The sequence below is a fragment of the Emydura macquarii genome, unplaced genomic scaffold, assembly GCF_026122565.2.
Source record: "Emydura macquarii macquarii isolate MOO-44397 ecotype Brisbane River unplaced genomic scaffold, CSIRO-AGI_Emac_v2 contig_3328, whole genome shotgun sequence".
In the NCBI taxonomy this organism is placed as follows: Eukaryota; Metazoa; Chordata; order Testudines; family Chelidae; genus Emydura; species Emydura macquarii.
The window spans coordinates 6,557,873-6,580,254 of NW_027133465.1; the positions used below are offsets into that span (position 1 = coordinate 6,557,873).

At 44.8% G+C, this 22,382-nt stretch overlaps 1 protein-coding gene across 11 annotated transcripts in view; it reads right to left on the reverse strand.

Moving 5' to 3' along the window:
- The window catches only part of FAM168A (family with sequence similarity 168 member A), a 339,525-nt gene that overhangs the window by 26,320 nt on the left and 290,823 nt on the right, over nt 1-22,382 (reverse strand). For 7 of the 11 annotated variants that reach the window (XM_067533324.1, XM_067533321.1, XM_067533318.1 and 4 more), the window contains 2 exons: nt 12,930-13,055; nt 2,637-2,675 (listed from right to left, as the gene is read on the reverse strand). In XM_067533324.1, coding sequence (XP_067389425.1) covers nt 2,637-2,675; nt 12,930-13,055 — 165 coding nt within the window. The remainder of the gene's footprint in view (nt 1-2,636; nt 2,676-12,929; nt 13,056-22,382) is intronic. The other 4 variants (XM_067533326.1, XM_067533325.1, XM_067533320.1 and 1 more) reach the window with 1 other exon arrangement.

Consider the following 22,382-nt stretch of genomic DNA (forward strand, 5'->3'; position numbering starts at 1 on the left):
GTAGACACTACTTATGCTAACAAGAGACCCTCTCTGGTCGGTATAGGTAATCCACTTTCCTGAGAGGCAGTAACTAGGCTGACTGAAGAATTCTTCTATCAATCTAATGCTGTCTACTCTGGGGGTTAGGTTTGCTTAACTACACTATTCAGAGGTGTGGATGTTTCACACCTTGATTCACACACCTGGGTCAACTTAACTTTTTAATATAGACCAGTCCAAGGTTAATGGTATTGACCTGACACTGTCTATACTGGGGGTTACGTTGGCTTAACTAGGTCTCTTAGGTCTGTGGATTTTCCACACCCCGGAGAGATGTAGCAATGTCAATGTAACTTTTCAGTGTAGACCAGCCCTCAGTCATCAGGGCCCATTCAATTCTCAGCCTTGGTCTACACTATAAATGTATGTCTGTATCACTGCGTCGCTCAGGGGTGTGGATTTTCACACCTGAGTGACATAGTTATACCGACCTAACCTTCTGAGTAGACAGTGCTTCTCCCGATGACATAGTGACCGCCTCACAGCGGTGGAGCACCTACACAGACAGGAGAAGCTCTCTCATCAGCACATGCAGCATCTTCACTAAGAGCTGAGCTGCACCACTGCAGTGCTGTAAGTGTAGAGAAGCCTTCAGTCTCTCTGAATTCACACCCCTGAGCAATGTAGTTAGACCGACCTGTGTAGACAGCGCTATGCTGACAAGACAGCTTTTCCCGTCGACACAGCTGCTGCCTCTCGCAGAGGTGGATTAACTTTGCCGATCGGAGAGCTTTCTCCCAGCGGCATAGAGCAGCTTCATTAAAGCACCACAGTGATGCAGCATTTTCAGTGTAGTCGTTCCCTGAGTACATTTCCCAGACCTGAAGAAATGCTCTGTGTAAGCTGGAAAGCTTGTCTCTCTCACCAACAGAAGTTGGTCCAACAAAAGATATTATCTCACTCACCTTGTCTCGCTAATATCCTGGGAACGACATGGCTACAATTAATTGTGGTGTGTCCCTTACCAACTAGGAAGTGGGCTGAGACAACCCACTCATTTCACGCAGACGGTCTAACAGCCTAAAGGAAGACTCTCCTGTGTTTCTATAGACAGTGACCTCCAGCTGAGAAGTGCCAAGAGACAGCAGCGCTGGCTTTTCAAATCAAGTGGGCCACTTTCCATCCATCTACTGTTTTAGTTCTGCATCTAGCATCACTATTACGAATCATAGACATTGACCCATCAAATGCTGCCAGCAGTGCCAGGTCATGGATAGCTTAGAAATGGGAACTAAACTAAAACAGGGGAAGTGAGGTTGAAAAAGGCTTCAAGTGATATTACTAAATGTGCAATCATTTAAAAGTCCTATTAAAGCAAGATCCTGTTCATTCACCTCCACATTCACCGTATCATTTCAAGGGGCAGGAACAGCTATTTTAAAGGCTGTTAGAATTCTTTAAGCACACAGCAAACCCATTTACAAACATTTTACTCAACAACCCCATTCTCCTCCACAATAGTGTTCTCTCTGCTTTTGGCCTAGATTCTTTTCATCAGTCTAACAAAGACCTGCTAGATTGTGATTAGTTGGCATCAGATCTCATTCCTGATTAAATTTACATGTGGATTTAGAGGAAGTGGAAATGCTACATGCTGCATGTTTTTACTGCTATGATCTGTAATCAGTAAAGGCTGCCAGAGTTTCAGGGTTCCTGAGTCATTGATAATTTAGCTGTTACTTCAGAATAAAAAAAACAGATGACATAGTATGCTATACAGATGTAATCTGGTGTATTTATTAATTGGAAAAAAATTAGAGCAGAACAATTGGTACTGATTTGTGGATTAAAATCTTCTGTAATCAAATTTTAATGATACAAGATGTGTGTTAGTTTTAGAAATGGTGTTTATAACCATGTTAATTTTAAAGCCTAATTGTGACCATTTAACTATTAACACCTTATTGGGATGAATGATCTTTCCTTTAGTGTGTTTGGCTGAAGGTTGAGATTTTCGAAGAGCTCTGTGTAAACTAAAAAGCTTGACTCTCTCTCACTAACAGTAGTTGGTCCAATAAAAGATGTTACCTCACCCACCTTCTTTCTCTAATATCCTGAGATCAACATGGTGACAACACTGGTAAAAGCAGTACAGGCCATTTAGTCATCCATCTTCCATTATAATTAGTGGAAGATATGTGTCTAAATCCCCTGTACCCTGTAAATCTCAACCTTATATTCTGCAATAGTGCAATGCACTGAATAACAGACATATATTTTTTCATATTACTCTTAGACTGATGGAAAAAAGTCCTAAATAGGCTGAATTTTCCATCCTTGAGGATTTCTGTTGCTCCTACCTAAATAGTATTTCACAGACAGAGGTTGGATTGTCACCAAATAGAAAAACCAGATGTGTTCATCTTAGGCTGCACTTCTGTATCAGTTCAGAGCTGCGCAGCCACTTCTGAAGTACAGCACTGTCTTGGGGCAGAGCAGTGACTTGTGGGGACTGACTGTGGACCACATGTGGTTTGCATTGAAAATGGCAATTGCTGAGTGAGCTTTTAGTATGCACAGTATAACTGTAAAATTGCCTAGTTAATTAAAGGACTTGCACGGGAACAAAAGTACCCTTGTGACTATATACATACATTGACCGGAGTTGAAGTGTGTAGTAGAAAACTGTTGCCCTGCAAGTTGAAACAAAACAAAAACAAAACACAGAAACTTATCAACGGTAGGATACATAGCCGCAGGTTGGGGTGTTGTGATAATTGGGGGTTAGTGAGCCTAACGGCAGGAAAGTGGATGGAAGTGTTTTAAATGGTTCAGTTACCTGTAATAACAGCTTTGACTCTTTGGGCTCATCTATTCCATCCAAATGAATATAACAGGAGGTGGTAACTTTTTCAAACCCAGAGGCAATGATTCAACTATAAACTAAACAGACCAATCAGGAATTGTATTATACCGTTTGGTATGTCTGTCTGCCTGAAACGTCCTACAGTTTCTGTTACAGTCTCCCTCTGGTTTCATCTCAGATCTACATAATCTCCAATTTAGAGGCACATCTCCAGCAGCTATCACACCAGTTGAAGAAAGGTAAATGAACATTACCTGAAGTACTGTGAGAGGCAGCATGGTCCAATAGTTAGAGCGCCAGACTGGGGCTCAGCTGAGTTCTATTCCTAGCTCTGCCACTGAGCTGCTGTTGGGATAATCAATCCAACTCCCTGTATCTCTGTTCCCACTCCCACTTTGTCTGTCTTCTTTAGATTATCTATCCCTTTCCTAATGGTTCCTACCACTGTTAGGTCTTTTTGGCTGTTGCTGTACGTTGAGCAGATGTTTTCAGAGAACAATCCATGATGACTCTGAGATCTTTCTTGAGTGGTACCAGCTAATTTAGACCCTGTTATTTGTATGCATAGTTGGAGTGTTTTTTTCCAATGTGCAAGGCTTTGCATTTATTCGGCACAGTCTCTTTGCCTAGCCAATCACAATTCTCCCCCACACCTAGCTACCTGTCAGATCTATCCCCCAACACCACCACTTCCTTCCCCCATTACATTGGTTCTCAATTGCAGTGTCATTGCTCAGCCAATCCACTTGCCTCCCTAGGCTCCTTGACCCAATCTACTCCCCTGCCCACGCCTGGCTCCTGTCCCCTCTGATTTCAAATCAGCAGCTTTCTTCTCCTCGCCGCCTGGCCGCAGTGGGGGGTGTCAATGAGAAGCTCCTTGCTTTCAGATCAGATGCTGGAGCAGGCACAGCCTGCAGCAGCTCAGAGCTCCACCTGCGGTGAAAGTTCTGTTCAGCCTCGCGCTGGAACATGCTCAGTGTGGACAGAATCTTCAGGGAATTTTGCTGCTAAAATCTAAGGTGTCTTTACTAAGCATGAGCCGACTTTGATTTTCCAAAGACTTCTCACTTGGCCAAATTTGGGCAGATTTTCTGGGGGCCAGCCAAAGTCACATCTCCTACACTACTACACTGCTAAATTTCAGGTCCCTGCTCCAAACATGGGGGCAATAGGGCTTTTCAAAGAAAACAGTGTCAACATTTTTTTTCAACATGGGCAACACAATTTATTTTTCCTTAGTCTCATTCTCGGAAATAGTTGAACCATTTTGGCTGAAATTTTGCAAAACAATTGAGCCTAAGTTATACACCCAGCATGGAAAATGTCAGCCCAACAGGTTAAAGTTAGACAAAGTTTTAAGATATTGTTTTCAGATGCTTATAATGGGAAGTGGGTGAGGTAACATCTTTTATTGGACGGAAGCCTGGTCTACATTACTGAATTAGGCTAATGTAAGGCATCTTACATGGACCTAACTGTAAGCGTCTACACTAAAATGTAGCGCCCACTACCCTGACTTAACTCCACCTTCGTGAGAGGCATTGTGCGATATAGTTAGGTCGACGCAATGTCAGTGTAGAAACTGTGTTGCTTACATTGACTGTTGCTGCCTTTCAGAAGCCATCCCACAATGCCCCAAGCAGACAGTAAAATTGGTGCAAGCGCACCTGGTGAGGACGCACACTGCTGACACAAGGAGTATAGCGTGGACATGCAAAAGCGATTTAATTATTGTACTGACTGTACATCGACGTAACTTAGGTCGATTTAATTGTATAGTGTAGACTTGCCCTAACTTCTTTTGGTGAGAGAGACAAGCTTTTGAGCCACAAAGAACTCTTCTTCTGGTCTAAGAAAGATACTCAGAGTGTCACCGCTAAATGCAAAATGGAACGGATAGTTTACCATAAGTAGTTAGATCATGTGCTAAGGGACCATTCAAGGTAAGAGTGAACGTTAACACGTCTGCAGCTGTAGGACAAAAGAAGGGGTAAAACGGTTGCTTACCTGTAGTGACTCTTGTTCTTCGAGATGTGTTGCTCATGTCCATTCCATTCTAGGTGTGTGCATGCTGACGTGCACAGTTACTGGAACTTTTTTCCCTTTAGCAGTACCCATAGGACCAGCTCCGGCACCCTCTGGCATCGCGCGCTTATGCTGCAGTATAAGAGGGGACAGCGGCCCTGCACCCTCTCAGTTCCTTCTTGCCATTCACTTGGATGATGGGTCATGGGAAGGACATGAGCAACACATCTCAAAGAACAACCATTTTTTCTTCTTCGAGTGCTTGCTCATGTCGATTCCATTCTAGGTGACTCACCAGCAGTGCCATTGGAGGTGGGCTCGGAGTTCATAGATGCGCTGTCTGCAGTCCTGCTCTTCCGAAGCTGGCATCGCCATGAGCCTGCTGTACTATAGCGTAGTGTGACGTAAAGGTGTGCACCAATGACCAGGTAGCAGCTTTACAAATATCCTGTACTGGAACCTGTGCCAGAAAGGCCACTGACGAGGCTTGAGCCCTGGTGGAGTGAGCTGTGATGGACTGAGGAGGCGACACTCCTGCCCGCTCATAGCATAATCTAATACAGGCAGATATCCATGCAGAGATCCTCTGGGACGAAATCTTCATTCTGTCCGCTATGGCAACGAAGAGCTGAGAAGTCTTACAGAAGGGCCTAGTCCTTTCAATATAGAAGGCCAGTGCATGTCTAACATCGAGCGTGTGCCATCTACGCTCCTCAGCCGAATTGTGTGGTTTAGGGTAGAATACTGGCAGGAAAATGTCCTGATTAACATGAAATTGGGAAATGATTTAGGCAGGAATGCCAGGCACAGCTGCACCATGTCTTTGTAGAAGACGGTGTATGGTGGTTCCGCGGTCAAGGCCCGTGACTCAGAGACCCTGCGTGCTGAGGTGATAGCTACTAAGAAAGCCATCTTCCACCACAAGAGCATTAAAGAGCAAGTTGCTAAAGGGGTGCTCCGTCAGTTGCGACAGCACTAGATTTAGGTCCCAAGGGGGGAGAGGGTCTCATACTTGAGAGAAGAGCCTCTCCAGGCTTTTCAGAAATCTGCCCATCATATAATGGGAGAAGATCGAGCTCCCTTGTACTGGGGGGTGAAACGCTGAGATAGCCGCCAGATGGACTCTTACTGAGGAAATTGCTAGACCTGGATGTTTTAGACACAGCAAATAATCCAGAACTGTCTGTATCGAGGTTTGCATAGGATGGAGTCCCTGCTCGCAAGCCCAGAAAGAGAATCTGCACCATTTTGCCGAATATGACGCTCTAGTAGAGGGTTTTCTGCTACTTTTAAAAAATTCTTGGACCTGCAAAGAACATTCTTGCTCGTCCTCATTCAGCTAGCCAGCCTCCACTCTGTCAAGAAGAGAGCTCAGGTCCGGGTGCAGCAGTCTGCCCTTGTCTCGACAATAAGTCCAGTTGATGTGGGAGTTGCAGCGGGGAGCGATCAAGAGCTCCATCAGAATGGAGAACTGATGCTGTCTCAGCCACGTGGGCGCTATTAGGATGACATTTGCTTTGTCTTTGTTGATTTTCTACAGGATTCTGTGTATTAGTGGGGTCGCAGAAACGCCTACAAGAGAGGTCCCCTCCAAGACGGGAGAAAAGCATCGGACAACAATCCCCTGTCAAGCCCTTGTATGGAGCAAAACTGGTTGCATTTCCAGGCTGGACACGAAGAGGTCCACTTGGGGAGTTCCCCACCTCCGGAAGAGAGAACGAACTACGTGAGGATGAAGCGACCACTCGTAGCGAGGTAAGAAATGCCTGTCGAGTCTGTCTGTCACAGTGTTCCTGACCCCTGGCAGGTGAGAAGCCATGAGGTGGAAACTGTTGAGAATGGCCAGGTCCCACAGGCGAGTTCCTTCCTGACACAGCTTTGAAGAGCAGGCTCCGCCTTGCCTGTTGATATAATACATTGCATGGTGGTGTCCATTAGGACCTGACCCACCTCGCCCTCTATATAAGGAAGAAATACCTGGCATGCAACCTTATCGCCCTGAGTTCTTTGGCATTTATGTGAAGCTTGCGATCCTTTCAGGACCAGTTTCCCTGTGTGCTGAGCCCTTTGTTGATATAAGTTTCCCACCCTTGGTCCAAGGCATTGGACACAAGGGTTAGCGAAGGGCTCAGGCCCCAAATGGCATTCCCTGCATCACAGAGCGTGGGTCGGACCACCAGTTCAGGGAAACCAATACCCTGGAGGGGATGTTCACTGCCTGGTGTAGGCCATGCCTGCTCGGGGAGGAAACCGATGTCAGCCATGACTGCAATGGTCTGAGCCGCAGACAGGCATGCTGCACCATGTAGGTGCAGGTTGCCATGTGTCTTAGCTATTGGAGGCACACCCAGGCTGTAGTGAGAGGTGACGTTTGTATGTCCCTGATGAAGGACATCAGAGAGTGGAACCTCAATCTGGAAGGAATGCCTTGGCCTGCGTGGAATCCAGAACTGCTCCTATGAATTCTAATCTGTTGAACAAAGGTGAACAATGTTAATTTTTGTTCGTTTATCAACAGACCTACTCAGCGGCACCTGACCAGCACCAGACTGTGTTGCACCTAGGAATGGGATCTGCCTCTGACCAACCAATCATCCAGGTAAGGGAAAATCTGAACCCCTTGGCATCTCAAACATGCGGCCACCACCACCATGCATTTTGTAAACATGCTTCGGGCCGACGAAAGGCCAAAAGAGAGTGCTGTGAACTGGTAGTGGCCCTGACCCACAACGAACCTGAGGAACCTCCTGTATCCAGGAAACATCGAGATATAGAAATAGGTGTCCCTCGGGTCGAGGGCAGCATACCAGTCTCCCGGATCCAGGGAAGGGATAATGGAGATATTTGTTGAAAAGTCGCAGGTCAAGTATAGGCTTGAGCCCACCCTTTGCCTTGGGGATGAGAAAATACCAGGAATAGAAACCTTTTCCCCGAAAATCTGCAAAGACTGCCTCCACTGCCCATAAAGCTAGCAGGGCCTGCACCTCCTAGAAAAGGAGATGGTCATGAGAGGGGTCCCCGAAGAGGGATGGGGAAGGGGGTGGTTGGGAGGGGTTGAGGAAAACTGAAGGGTATATCCTTCTGCAATGATGCTGAGGACCCAACTGTACAATGTAATGCAGCACCATGCCTGGGAAAAACGGAAAAGGCGGTTTAGGAAAGGTCTGGGGTTCGGATCCTGAAACGAGACAGCTACGTCGCTCTTGGGCGCGGCATCAGATCTGCTGTCTGTGGCCACTGGAGTGGCGTGAAGACCCATGTTGCAAGGTCGAGGTGGTTACTGCCTGACAGCAGTGATTAAACCCTCTCTGTCCCTCTCTCTCCTTCTATAAGAGGAGGATCGCATAGGCCCCTGGAACTGAGGCTGCTGCGGGGGAGGCCGAAACTGCCTTCTCGATGACTGCGGGGCTTACAGGCCTAATGATCTCAAAGTGGCTCTTGAGTCTTTCAGGCTATGGAACCTCACATCCATCTGGTCTGAAAAGAGGCCAGTGCCATTGAATGGAAGGTGCTGGATAGAGTTCTGCACCTCTTGTGATACCCTGAGGACTGCAGCCATGACAACCTGCGCATAGCCACGGCAGAGACCATAGATCATGCCGCCGAATCCACCGCATCTAGGGATGCGTGAAGGGCTGCCCTTGCCACTGCCTTACCCTCGTCCAGGATGGTGGTGAAATCCTGGGAATGTTCCTGAGGGAGGAGCTCAGAAAACTTAAGACAGTGAGTTCCAAATATTAAAGTTGTATCGCCCCAAGAGGGCCTGCTGGTTAGCTATTCATAACTGAAGCTAGCCATAGACAAAACCTTACGGCCGAATAAGTCCAAACATTTTGCCTCCTCCTTTTTTGGGGTGGAACTCGGCTGCCCATCTGTCCCTCTCGTTGGCTGAGGCCACTACAAGTGATCCGGGAAGAGGGTGGGTAAAAAGGTATTCGAACCCTTTAGCGGGTATGTAATACTTTTTTTCGGCCCCTTTTGAGGTTGGGGGCAGCGACGATGGAGTTTGCCACAGGGTTTTCACCACCTTTAATGCTCCACCATGCAAAGGTAGGGCAACCTGGGCTGGCCCTGCCGCTGCCAACACATCGAACAGGGTGTCCAAGGTGTCTTGGAGTTCCTCAACCTCCATACCCAGGTTGGAGGCCATCCTTCTCACGAGGTCCTGGTGCACCCTGAATCATCCAGGGGTGTCGAAGGTTCTGCCACCACCGCCTCATCCGGTGATGAGGAGGATGAAGGCAGTACTGATGGCAGAGGGAGTGGTCCCTTCTCCTGGTTCTAGGCAGAGGTAGAAGCCCAAAGCTCTGAATCACCTCTGACTCCAAGTCCTGTGACCCCTCTTCAGTGGGCAGCACCACCAACTGTTGTACCAATGAGCGGAACGAGCAGGGCCCTGTTGCCATGGGAAACCCACAATAAGGCAAATGAGTCGGCCATTGACCTTGGGGCCAGACAGATGCTGAAGGCACCGCTCCTCCCCTACTTTCCTTATGATGGTGCCAGTGCTGGCTCGGCTCAGGGCTGTGCTCCCTCTCCGAGGCAGAGGGAATGTGAGTTGGACCCTGACAACCAAGGTGGGGCTATCGCTCCCTCCATCTGACCCCTCCTCAGTGCCGGGGAGTAGCTGTGCCAGGAAGGGGACCGGTGCGTGGGACTGGCTGGTTGATGCCGCTCCAATGAACGCCCTTCCAGAGACCGATGCAGAGATCGGGATCGCCATCGGGAATCCCCCAAACGGTGCCAAAATGTTGGCGACCAGTACTGTGGGGTAGAGGAACAGCAGCGTTGGAAGTGTGATCAGTATCTGTCCGATCTTCGCGCTGCTGAGGGAGATCTGGAGCGAGGTCTTGAATAGTCGCACTGAGAATGTGGGGAATCTCTCCCGTGCCGGTGGCCGCAGTACCGAGGTTCTCAGTGAGTCAAGAGGGATCGGCGAGTGGCGCGGATGCTGGGGTGGTCCCATTGCCAGCTTTCCCCTGGAGGCTGGTACCCTGCTCTTGTACAATACCAAAGACCCCAGTGTTGGAGACACCGCAAGGTCATCAGATCCCTCGCTTCCTGAAATGCCTCAGGCATCGATGGAATGGCCAGGTGGATGGCACACCTCGCACTGGCCAGAGTCTGGGATGGTTCCCTCGGTAGGGTGGTCACTTGGTGTCCCGGCGAGGGTAACTGGCCCGACACAGGTCCTGTATCCTGAGCCCGCTTCTTGGTCCTCTTGAGCGCCGGTGAGTGACCCCTCTCGGCACGATGCTTCCTTTTGCGCCCCAACTCTAGTGATGACAAGTGGTGCCGGTGGTGCGCTCTGCACTGAAGCTGACGTACTCGGCACCAAGGCAGTTCGGGCGGGTTCCAAGGCTGGACTCAATGCGGCCTCCGTGAGCAATGCCTTGAGGCGAATCTCTCTGTCCTTTCTTGTCCTGGGCTTGAACCCCTTGCAAATAGCGCACTTGTCTTTTCTGTGTGCCTCCCCCAGACACTTCAGGCAGCTGTCGTGGGGGTTGCGCAGCGGGAATAGCTTGGTATAGGCCACACAGGGTTTAAACCCCCAGGATTGGGGCATGCTCTAACCAGAGGCCAAAGCCCTAATCAACTATTTACACTAAACATTATTTACACTAATTACCTAATTAATCTAACCTATCAAAAAACACAGAAACGGGAAAAAGCTGATCTCCAACACCATGCCTTGCAGTCGCAAGCGAGAAGGGAGTTCCAGCAACCGTCATTGGCAGAAAGAAGGAACTGAGAGGGCGCAGGGCCGGCGGCCCCTCTTATACCATGTCATTAGCGTGCGACGCCAGAGGGTGCCGGAGCTGGCCCTATGGGTACTGCTATAGGGAAAAAAGTTCCGGTAACTGTGCACGTCGGCGTTCACACACCTAGAATGGAATGGACATGAGCAAGCACTGAAAGAACAGTGGGTTAGGGATTATTATAATAAACCATAAATCCTGTGTCTCTGCTCACTCCATGATATTTAGTGTCTAGCAGAGTTATGAATTTAAACTCCCAGGCTTGTCTTTTGAAAGCATTGTGCAATTTTCTTTTGAGGATGAGGACTGATAGGTCAGGTACAGTGATTGCTTTGTGAAAAGTGTTCCCCCACGGGTGATGGGGTGTTTTTGTCTTTTATCATTTTCTTGAACTGAACAAAGACACTGGATTTATGGCTTATTACAATAATTTGTAATCCACTAACTCTCTCTTTCTGTCCTATGACTGCAGAGGTGTTAACGTTCACTCTACCTTGACTGGTCCCTAAGCATAAGTGCTAACTACTCATGATAAACAATCTGTTCCACCTGGCATTTAGCTGTGCTGCTGTCTCAGAGTACCTTTCCCAGATATGAGGAAGAGCTTTGTGTGGCTTGAAAGCTTGTTTCTCTCACCAACAGAAGTTGGTCCAATAAAAGATATCACCTCACCCACTTTCTCTCACTAACATCCTGGGCCCGACACGGCTACAACTACCTGGCATATAATGGGAAGTATAAGGCAACATAAATAATAGGCAGTGCACCACCCATAACAGCAGCAGCAGTCTAGCCCTCATGTTAAAATCTCAGTTTTACTTAAATGTTAGTGGGAAAACTTCTTCATATCACTGGGTTTTTTTTAAAAGTATCCTTGGAAATTTAATTTCACACCATCTTTCATTTTTCCTATGACTTGTTTTCTACCAATAAACGGATGGGCTGCATAATGCTTTGAACTCGTAAAGTGCTGTGCATGTTTTAAGTATTATTATTATTATTACCATTGCCTTCTTATTAGTGACCAACATAAGTAGCTACAAGAAAATACGAAAATATGCATCAAATGCTGCACTGAGTATGCAATCAGTTTACATGTCTGAAAGGCAATGGACCATGTGCTATTTTGTCTCTGAGCTCCACTCAGACACAGTGAAGGAGAATGGGGGACTCATCAGGGGGCTGGTTGCCACTTCCTGACCCTGAGTTGCCTGGCCCTGGCCTAAGTTAAGGCTACAAGGGAGCAGATCTAATCTATGCAGTTGGTGTGAGGTCCTTGGAGGATCAGGCATACCAGAGCTCTGCTTCGCCATATCCATAACCCTGCCCCACCTCCACATTGCTTCCTTTTTCCTCTATGCTGGGGGTACGGGGGAGTGGGTAGGCTGGTGTAGGAGGCAGTTCTTAACTTCCAAAACCCCAAACCTTTGAAAGTCAGGAAATGCTCCAAAATTTGGAAGCCTGTATTTTAAATCTGGTCCCGTTCCTCTCTGTACTAAAACAACAGAAAATATTGGGAAAAATAAACCTTCAATGGAATTTGTTCTCTTGGTCAGATGTAAATACTGGAGTGCCCCTGAAAGTTTCACTTGAATCCCTGGAAAATCATCTTTATTTTAGGATTACCAGTTTATGTTGCCTTCTTGAATGAAAGATGAAGTGATCCTTTCTTCTCTTGGATCCCTCTCTACACAAACTATTTTGCTTAATTACTGTGTGTATATGCATGTGTTCCATTGCTTATTACCAAAGTATGATTCATTATTTGACCAGAGAGAGTCTAACTACAGTAATCTGGCCAAGTCTATGAAATCTAAAATAGATTTCTGCACATTAAAAAGGAGGGGCATTATATACTAACGTATTAATATGCATCTGAAAATGATTTAAATTTTACCCAGTGATCAAGGATACAGTTAAAATATAGAGTATTTAGCTTGCTTCAGAACAAGAAGATATTCAGAGGTTCATAGGACTTAAGTTCAGAAGGGACCATTATGATCACATTAGCGTGACCTCCTGATATAGAATTTCACCCAATAATTCCTGCAGTGGAAGGTAATTGTTCTTCCCAACTACATAAATAAATGGTATTGAACCCAGTATTATTAATAATCATTTACTTCTTTTGGCACCGAATACCCAAAGGAGCCTTAATACATACAAAGTTAACCAACATATTGCAAACAGACCACAAGTCCCACACAAGCCCCCCAGGCCACTGGAAAGAAAGAGAGAGAGGAGTTCAACAGAAGCAAAACAGCAAAGCAAAACCCCAGAAGAAAAGATTTATTTACTGAATGCTGCAGATGAAGCTTGGTAAGTTCTGTTGTCAGTCCCAGTGTCCACTGGGAGGTGAAAGGTACCCTCTGTGGCACAGGAGGAGGATGTCTGTGGCCAGGCCTGCTTCATCAGAAGAGTAGCTTGAGTGAGGACAGAAGAAAGGTGTTATACAGAACAAACAGCAGGATGTCAATTACAGTGAAGACACAGTATCCCGTTTTTGATAGTAAAATTAAAACTGTTTTGAAGGGGAAAAAATCTAGGAATTTCATATCATGATTTGTCATATTTCCTGAGGATATGGGAAACCAGAAAATTACCTACCAACGACTGTTGGTTTCTTAAGGTGAGAGTCCTACACAGATCTACACTCTTATGCATGTGGTCTGCAGTAATGGTATGGAGAGTGCTCAGTAGGTCCAGGGATTTTCAAGGCAGCATCAACAGGCAACACTCTCCTTGCACAGTTAACATATACACTCGATCATAGCCTCCAGTCATCCTCTCCTTTTTGAACAAGGGCCCCTATATGAATCTAGAAAGCGACAGACTCCAGCTCTTGAGAAGAGTTGTGGGAGGGAATGTTAACTCATGTGAGAGGACTGCCATGACTGAGGAGAAGGTCGGTCTGTGGTACAAGGACAGGCCTGAGAGTCAGTAGAGCTAAGTTTTATATTTCGCTGTGCCACTACTTCCTGTGTGATCTCGGACAAGTCACAACCACTCTGTGCCTCAGTTTCCTCATCTGTAAAATGAAAATGTTAATACTCGCCTACCTCTCAGCTATGCTACGAGGTTTTATTCATAGTGTGAGCAAAGCACTTTGAGATGTTCACAGCAGGTACTACAGAATGAAATAGAATTAATTGTGACTATCAGAGGATACATAAGAACATAAGACAGGCCATGCCGGGTCACACCAATGATCCATCTGGCCCACTATCCTGTCTTCCCACAGTGGCCAATACCAGATGCTTCAAAGGGAATGAATAGAAAAGATAATCATTAAGTGATCCATCTAGTCAGCCATTCCCAGCCTTTGGCAAACAGCAATCCCTGCCTATCCTTGCTAATAACCATTGATGGACCTATCCTCCAGGAACTTGTCTAGTCCTTTTTTGAACCCCGTTATAGTCATGGCCTTCAAAACATCCTCTGGCAAGGAGTTCCACAGGTTGACTGTGCATTGTGTGAAGAATCACTTCCTTTTGTTCATTTTAAACCTGCTGCCTATTAATTTCATTTGGTGACCCCTAGTTCTTGTGTTATGAAAAGGAGTAAATGACACTTCCTTGTTTACTTTCTCCACATCAGTCATGATTTTATAGATCTCTGTCACATCCCCCCTTAGTCAACTCCTTTTCAAGCTGAAATGTCCCAGTCTTATTCCTCATATGGAAGCTGTTCCATGTCCCTAATAATTTTTGTTACCCTTTTCTGTACCTTTTCCAATTCCAATATATCTTTTTTGAGCTGGAGTGACCAGATCTACATGCAGTGTTTAAGATGTGTGCGTACCATGGATTTATAAAGAGGCAATATGATATTTTCTGTCTAATTATCTATCCCTTTCCTAATGATTCCCAACATGCTGTTTGCTTTTTTGACTGCTGCTGCACATTGAGTGGATGTTTTCAGAGAACAATGACTCCAAGATCTCTTTCTTGAGTGGTAACAGTTAATTTAGACTCCATCATTTTATATGTATAGGTGGGACTATGTTCTCCAGTGTGCATTCCTTTGCATTTATCAACACTGAATTTCATCTGCCATTTTGTTGCCCAGTTATGCTGTTTTATGAGATCCCCTTGAAACTCCTCGCAGTCTGCTTTGGACTTAACTATCTTGAGTAGTTTTGTATTATCTGCAAATGTTGCCAACTCACTCTTTACCCGTTTTTCCAGATCATTTATGAATATGTTGAAGAGTACTGGTCTCACTAGAGACCCCTGGGGAATACCACTATTTACCTCTCTCAATTCTGAAAACTGACCATTTATTCTTATCCTTTCCCCCTATCTTTTAACTAGTTACTGATCAAATTCATTTACTTTCTCTGCAATAGCTTTATCTTCCTGGAGTGCTCCCTTAGCATCTCAATCATCTAGTGGCTCCTCTGGTTCTTTGGCAGGCTTCCTGCTTCTCATGTACTTAAAATATTTTTTGCTGTTACTTTTTAAGTGTTTGGCTAGCTGTTCTTCAAATTCTTCTTTGACCTTCCTAATTATATTTTTACACTTCACTTGCCAGAGTTTATGCGCCTTTCTATTTTCTTCAATAATATTTAACTTCCACTTTTTATAGGATGCCTTTTTGCCTCTAACTACTTCTTTTACTTTGTTGTTTAGCCCTGGTGGCACTTTTTTGGTCCTCTTACTATGTTTTTTAATTTGGGGGCATATATTTAAATTGAGCCTCTATTATGGTGTCTTTATGAAGTTTCCATGCAGCTTGCAGGGATTTCACTTTTGGCACTTTACCTTTCAATTTCTGTTTAACTAAATTCCTCATTTTTGTGTAGTTCCCCTTTCTGAAATTAAATGCTACCACGATGGGCTGCTTTGATATCCCATCTCCCCCATGCAGGGATGTTAAATTTTATTATGCTATGGTCACTATTACCAAGTGGTTTAGCTATATTCACCTTTTGCTCCAGATCCTGTGCTCCACTCTGGACTAAATTAAGAACTGCCTCTCCCCTTGTGGGTTCCAGGACTAGCTGCTCCAAGAAGCAATCATTTAAGGTGTCAAGAAACTTTATCTCTGCATCCTTTCCTGAGGTGGCATGTATCCTGTCAATATGGGGATAGTTGAAATCTCCCATTATTATTGAGTTTTTTATTTTTATAGCTTCTCTAATCTCCCTGAGCATTTCACAATCACTATCATCATCCCGGTCAGTAGTATATTCCTACTGCTATATTCTTATTACTCAAGTATGGAATTGCTATCCATAGAGATTCTATGGCAGAGTTTGGTTCATTTAAGATTTCTATTTCATTTGACTCTGTGCTTTCTTTCATATGTAGTTCCATTCCCTCAACAGTATGAGTTATTCTGTCCTTCCGATATATTTTGTATCCTGGTATTACTGTGTCCTACTGATTATCCTCATTCCACCAAGTTTCTGTGATGCCTGTTATATCATACACTCATTTAATATGAGGCACTCAAGTTCACCCATTTTAGTACTTAGACTTCTTACATTTGTATATAAGCACTTTAAAAAATTGTCACTTTTTAGCTGTCTGTCATACTGTCATGTAATTGAATAGGACTCTTTTTCATTTGACTGTTTCGCATCAGATTATACCCATATTTTGTCCTCTTCCATCCTCTCCTCTTTACTAGGATATAGAGAATCTCCATTAATAGATCTTCCCCAAGGGATGTCTTTGTCCGAACCATATGATCCTCTGCACCTGTCAGCTTTCCCCAGCCCTTAGTTTAAAAACTGCTCTACGACCTTTTAACTTTACATGCCAGCAATCCGATTCCACTTTGCTTTAGGTGGAGACCATCCTTCCTGTATAGGCTCCCCCTTCCCAAAAGGTTCTCCAGTTCCTAATGGATCTAACACCCTCCTTCCTACACCATCATCTCATCCACACATTGAGACCCTGCTGTTCTGATGGTTTGACTGGCCCTGCGTGTGGAACTGGAAGCATTTCAGAGACTGCTACTATGGAGGTCCTGGACTTCAATCTCTTACCTAGCAGCCTAAATTTGGCCTCCAGGACCTCTCTCCTATCTTTCCCTGTGTCACTGATACCTACATGTACCACAACTACCAGTTCCTCCCCAGCATTACTAGAAGGGATTGGTAGTTTCTCAGTAACCTATTTAGACTGGCTTTGGCTGTAGAGATACTATGCCCTTTGGAAACAGTGATGAGTAGAAACAATAGGTTTTGGTAGATCATCTTGTAACATGAAGGTGATCATCAAAGACAAACAGAACACGGCAGATTTGCAAAACCCAAAAGACAGATCAAAGCTGGAGGCACAGCATGATTCGGTGGGGTGAGGACGTTTGGTTAATATGGCTGTCTTGAAGCTCTTGAGTGGAAACACCCTAAGGTTGCCTGCCGTCACTGATACACCTATAAAAAAATGAGCTTTTATATGACCTTCAAGTAACAGACTCCAAAAACCACTGGGGAAAAACAATTAGACATGGTTCTTAGACACCAGAGGACTAAGTTATGTGTCTGCATAATAAGAAACAAACAGTTGGATTGACTTTGAAGAATGGCATTATTACTCCAGACAGCTCCTGAGAGCGGTTCACATTTACTCCATGGAGCATGGCTTTACTGGGATTTGTAGGAAAGGCAGAAAAAATACCGGCAAGACATGGATAGCTTACCATGCCTATACAGTATTATTAAATTAACTGAAAACGGAGAAAGCAAATGAGGCAAAATTCAGAACACTTTGGAAAGAATTTCCATGTTCATTTTTTTTTTTTTTTACATATTTGTAGCTACTTAGGTCCCAAAGCCTTTGTTCACACATGAAAAGGACATTAGAAAACATGCAGAGCAAGCTGATGAGGACTACCATTGACTTTGATCTTAAGGAGTCTTTTATACTGCAATCAAGTGTGTTGTCAACATGCGTCTGCCTGGTAGAAAACGGCAATCACTAAACTAGGGGCTTTCTGGCAGCACATCAAGAACAGCGAGGCTAGCTCATCAATAGGAAAGCTTCCCTGCAAGCTGAGCACTGCAGTAGGTACACGCTGTACGCTGAGCTTCTTATTCAAAGATTTAGCAGGGCTCTTTTTTCTCTGACAGTATGGAGCCCTCACAATTTTTTGTTGCGTATTAGTATTAAACTCTGGTACCTACTGTCCATGTCTCAAGTTTCTGGGCCTGGGGTATATTTGGTTCTATATTTGGTTCTATTAGGTTCATGAATCTATATGATTCATGGGTAGCCAGTTAAATTGGGCATTTTGGCTGGCATTTTCAAAGGGAAGTGAGGGAGTGCCCAACTCCCAGCTTAATTTCTTTAGGCCCTTTGAAAATACTAATCTTTGCTCACACCTCACATTCTAGTATAGCAATAGAGCTTGCTGCACTGACCCTACAAGCTGGTCACAAAAGAGGGCTTCCGCCATTGAGGAAGTACAACTGTCCTCCTTGTGAGAGTCTAGGCTCCTAAATAGGATTTGTATGTACTGTAGTATGCTTTTGATGAACCTGACTATTGAAGAATGAAAACCAAGTGAGGGCTAGCTCAAACCCAAAGAAGCGGCCTGCTGATTTGATTTTAATGTGAAATCATATGGGTGGAGCTAGTGGAAAGATACAATTGTTTGAATCACAACAGGTTACAAATGTCCACCATTTAAATCTTATTATAAAAAACCCACAAAACCAAACCAACCAATTTTTGTGAATACCTGGTTAGGAGCGTGGATGACTTGACACACCTGTTATGGATGAAACTATTTAATCTGCACCATTTCAGAAGTCAAGGTGTATGAGAAAAAGATGATCTGGTTCTGAGTAATCAGAACTGGTGAGATTGGGAATCCAATGTGATCAACTATGACTTTCTCCATCAGAGGTGGAACAAGTCAGCGGGTACAAGAACTGCTTCTCCTACAGGAGGCAGTGTGTCTCCATTGCCAAAGGTCCCTTTCTCATCTTCTCAAATAGAACACTGGGCGTTTCTTAGTGGGATTTGTAGTGAAGAAAGAGATTTGGATTCTGATCCCTCCCCTACCTGAAGATCTGAGCTCTGTGCCCTGAACCTGTGACCATTCCTGAGTGCTTGTGAGGGATTGTACTGCTTATTCATGCATGGCGTAGCGCAGAGTGAATGACTGCCTAATAGCCGATGTTAGGAGGTTACAATATCCCTTTTGGGGACTGTTTGCACTTACACTTTTGTTCTCCAGAGCTGAAGACTGCTCTCCTCTCTAAGACCCTGACATGTTACCTGGATTTCTTGAGACACCAATTTTCTTAGGGGTAGAATTAAACCCTTCTAGGTGAATTCCCCACCCCAGTTTGGATGGATTAATGGTTCAAATTATTTGGATCTGAAAAGTTTGGAAGTTTGCATCTTGGCTTATGCAGTCTTTACCCTTAAATCACTAACCCTCACAGAATCCATCACTTAGATCTACACAAAATGTGAATGTCAGGATGCATCTATGAGCAGTAATAGCTTATGGTCCTTTGAAAGAGCTACGCATCATGGATGAAACAAATACAGTTCTCTTGTACACAGACATCAGAGCTCAACATCCAAGTTCTGTAACCAGAGGAGAGCCTCTGTGTCATAGGATGCTATGGGTTGTAAACTGCCCTCCCGATGTTGGATAAAACACTCTTCCACCACATTAGATATTGACTCAGACAAATGCATCTGAGATTATTTAACACAGTTCTTCCCCTGGTTATCACCAATATCTGCTGGATTTGTTTTAACTTCATTCCAAGACTATTAAATGACAAGGAAAAGATTTCACTTTTATCTATCCCCAACAGGGTTCCTCAACTCCAATTATTGAGACTGGACAAGTAATCTGAGCTGAACCTAATAGCTACAGCACTGTGATGATGGGTACTGATGTCCTGACTCCTTGCTCATCCTACCTTCAACTATATGCAAGGGAACACGTGCTCCAGTCAACATGACTACATGATGATAACACACGGAAAGTCCAAGAGGCAAAACTCTCAGCTGGAAGTATAACCGATGCATGTATGGAGCCAATATCATTCAAGAGAGCATACGACCTATCCTGATTAAGGGAAGTGGGGATTGGAATTAAATATTTAAATATATGATGTAGTGTATATTTGCCTCTGTGTCCATTTATTCATGACCTGGCATCTTGCAGAGACCACCTGGACTGTGGTGGCAGGTTTAGGATAGTCTTACCTTAGGTACTGAGCTCCTCATAGTCTTTAATGTATTTATCTTCAAACACTCCTGTGACATAGGGAAGTGCTGTTATTGCCATTGTACAGATGGGGAACTGAGGCACAGAGAGGCTAAGTGACTTGCCCAAGATCACACAGGAAGTTTGTGGCAGAATTGGGAATGAACATGGATTTGTCAAAGCCCTGGCCTATCCTTCCTCTCCTCCTTCTACAGCACATGCGATCTATAAGTGGGGAAGGAGCGGTTGTATGCAGGATATCTGATTTTTACACTTTTACAGAACTGAAATTATCTTGATGGAGCACCCAGAAGTGGAAAAGTGTAGGGGGAAAGGGGAGGGAGGGAAGACGACTTACAACCCCCATATCATGAAACAAAAAACAGATAAACCTAATTTCCTGGGCTGATTTTGGCAGTATCCCTTCTGCTAGATGAGAGCATCAAAGTAATGGATGGCCTGCATTATTCTCTTCTGCATTATTAATAGGCAGAGTTAAGGCAGAAAGCATTCTCAGTGTGAATACGTGTGTCCTACTTACAGGAAAATAAAATGAATGTTTGAATGCAGGAAGTTAAAACAAAAAAACCATCACAGGAAGACAGAAAGCCTAGAAGGGAACATATATTAGGTGTAATCAAGAGATCCTGAAACTCTGGAAAGAGTCTGATATCCATCCTTTAAAGATCCTTTTAATAATTAACAGGCTGCATTTCTTTACAGCCTGGGACTCCAGTCGCACACATTTTGTGTACGTGAAAGGAAAGGTTATAGCGAAATTGGCTGACAGCTGGACTCACATAGGTTTTATCAAACCAATATTTGAAATGCTGGAGTGCTGTATTGATCTTTCAACCTTCCTTGTCTCTCTCACTCTAACAGACATTGAAAGATCTGAAACAAAATCACACATAACAAGGAGTTGGTATAAGCTAGAAATGTATTTTTCCACTGGCGAGAGAAGGTTTCTGAATCCCAGCCGAATGAGAGATACATTCACCTTCCTGACGCAAGGTTTTGTTGCTTCGTTTGATGTAGCTCAGGTTTGCAGAGAATGCAACGGCTGGCGGTAACTATCTCTTAGAAAGGTTTGATGCAAAATAAATCAAAACAGAGACCTTAACACTCTTTTTCTTAAAATACATTTCACATGAAAACTTGCAACTATTCTGTCTATAAATGACACACAGAGTGGGAGAGGTACCTATTGATGCCAGCTAGGCTTTGCTTTTGTTTTTCTAACGTGAGCCAAGTCTGGTGAAAATGGGAGGATTGAGAGAATTTTGGACTCTGGGGCTCTCCCAAAATTACCACCATGTTTCGTTTCACGCCTTTGGTGCTAAAGGTCAAGAGGTCTGTGATGCTAACTTCTTTCATTTTCAAAGTGGTGCACAGGGCTTTTGGACATGTGACTTTTAATGGAAGTTGTTAGGCTAACTCTTCAAGCATAGCTTTGAAAACTGAGCAATGTTGCTGTTGGCTGTTTGGGCATTTCGAGTCTGTCAGAGCAAGGAGGTTAAAATTTTTTCTTTCCTCTGCCAGTCCCATCTTCAGCTTTCCAGGTCTTTTAGGAACCAGCTAACACCTTGTACTAGCAATTTAGAGTTCCTTTCTAGAGAGCCCCCATGGAAGATGCTGGTATCTGCTCCGATAACGTTCCTTTGTGGAGTCGTTAGTAGCACTGTTTTATTATTGTATAAATGGTTTGGAATAGATCATGAATTTAATTAAATGTCAAATGGATTTGACAAGAAATAATGAACGTTGCTGACTCGTCTGAGTGAAATCTGAGCAGCTGTGTTCTATGGACTCAGACTGTCTTGCTGTGCCGGGGGAATACCAAAGACTGAAGCTGATCATATCTAAGCAGTGAGTAAATGCCAATTCCATGTCACTTTGTTTGGAATCTCCAAGTGGGTAAAATGCTGGTGAAAAGTACCAGATCAACAGGATTGGCGCACCACGTTCTTTGTTTACCCACAAATAGAGACAGCAGGAGAAGCAGCACCACATTTTTGCTCTGCCACTAATGCACTTCAGCCCGCAACAGCTACCTCTGTGGGAAAGAGGAGAGGTCAGTCTCCATGGTCCATTTAGAGTCTGGACTCTCTGCTGGTGGGTTTTGTGGCATGGACACCTCTCACTGGGTCCTGGACTGAGAGCCGCTTCCTCATTTTTCAATGTGGGAAGACAGATATGCTAGGTCAATGCTAAAAAGAGCCGCGTGGCTGCTACGGCTCAGGCTAGGCCCCTGACTACGTCCTCAGGGGTCGGGTGCGTTTGTATTCTGATGGCAAGCCTGAGCCACTGCCTGTGCTGCCATGGCCCCACCGCTACATTTAGCGCACCAGCTCGAGGAGAGGCTGAGCTAGGGCATGTGTCTGCCCCCACTGGAAAGCACGCTCCCAGCTGCTGTGTAGACATACCCTGAGAGGCTATTGAATGGCCAGCAGAAGGTAATCTGGTCTCTATTGAGCAGGGCTGGTTTCAAAACCAGATAGGGGGTTGGACGAGAATAAATGACCTCCTGAGTTCCCTAATCTTCTACGATACGAAAGGCTCTC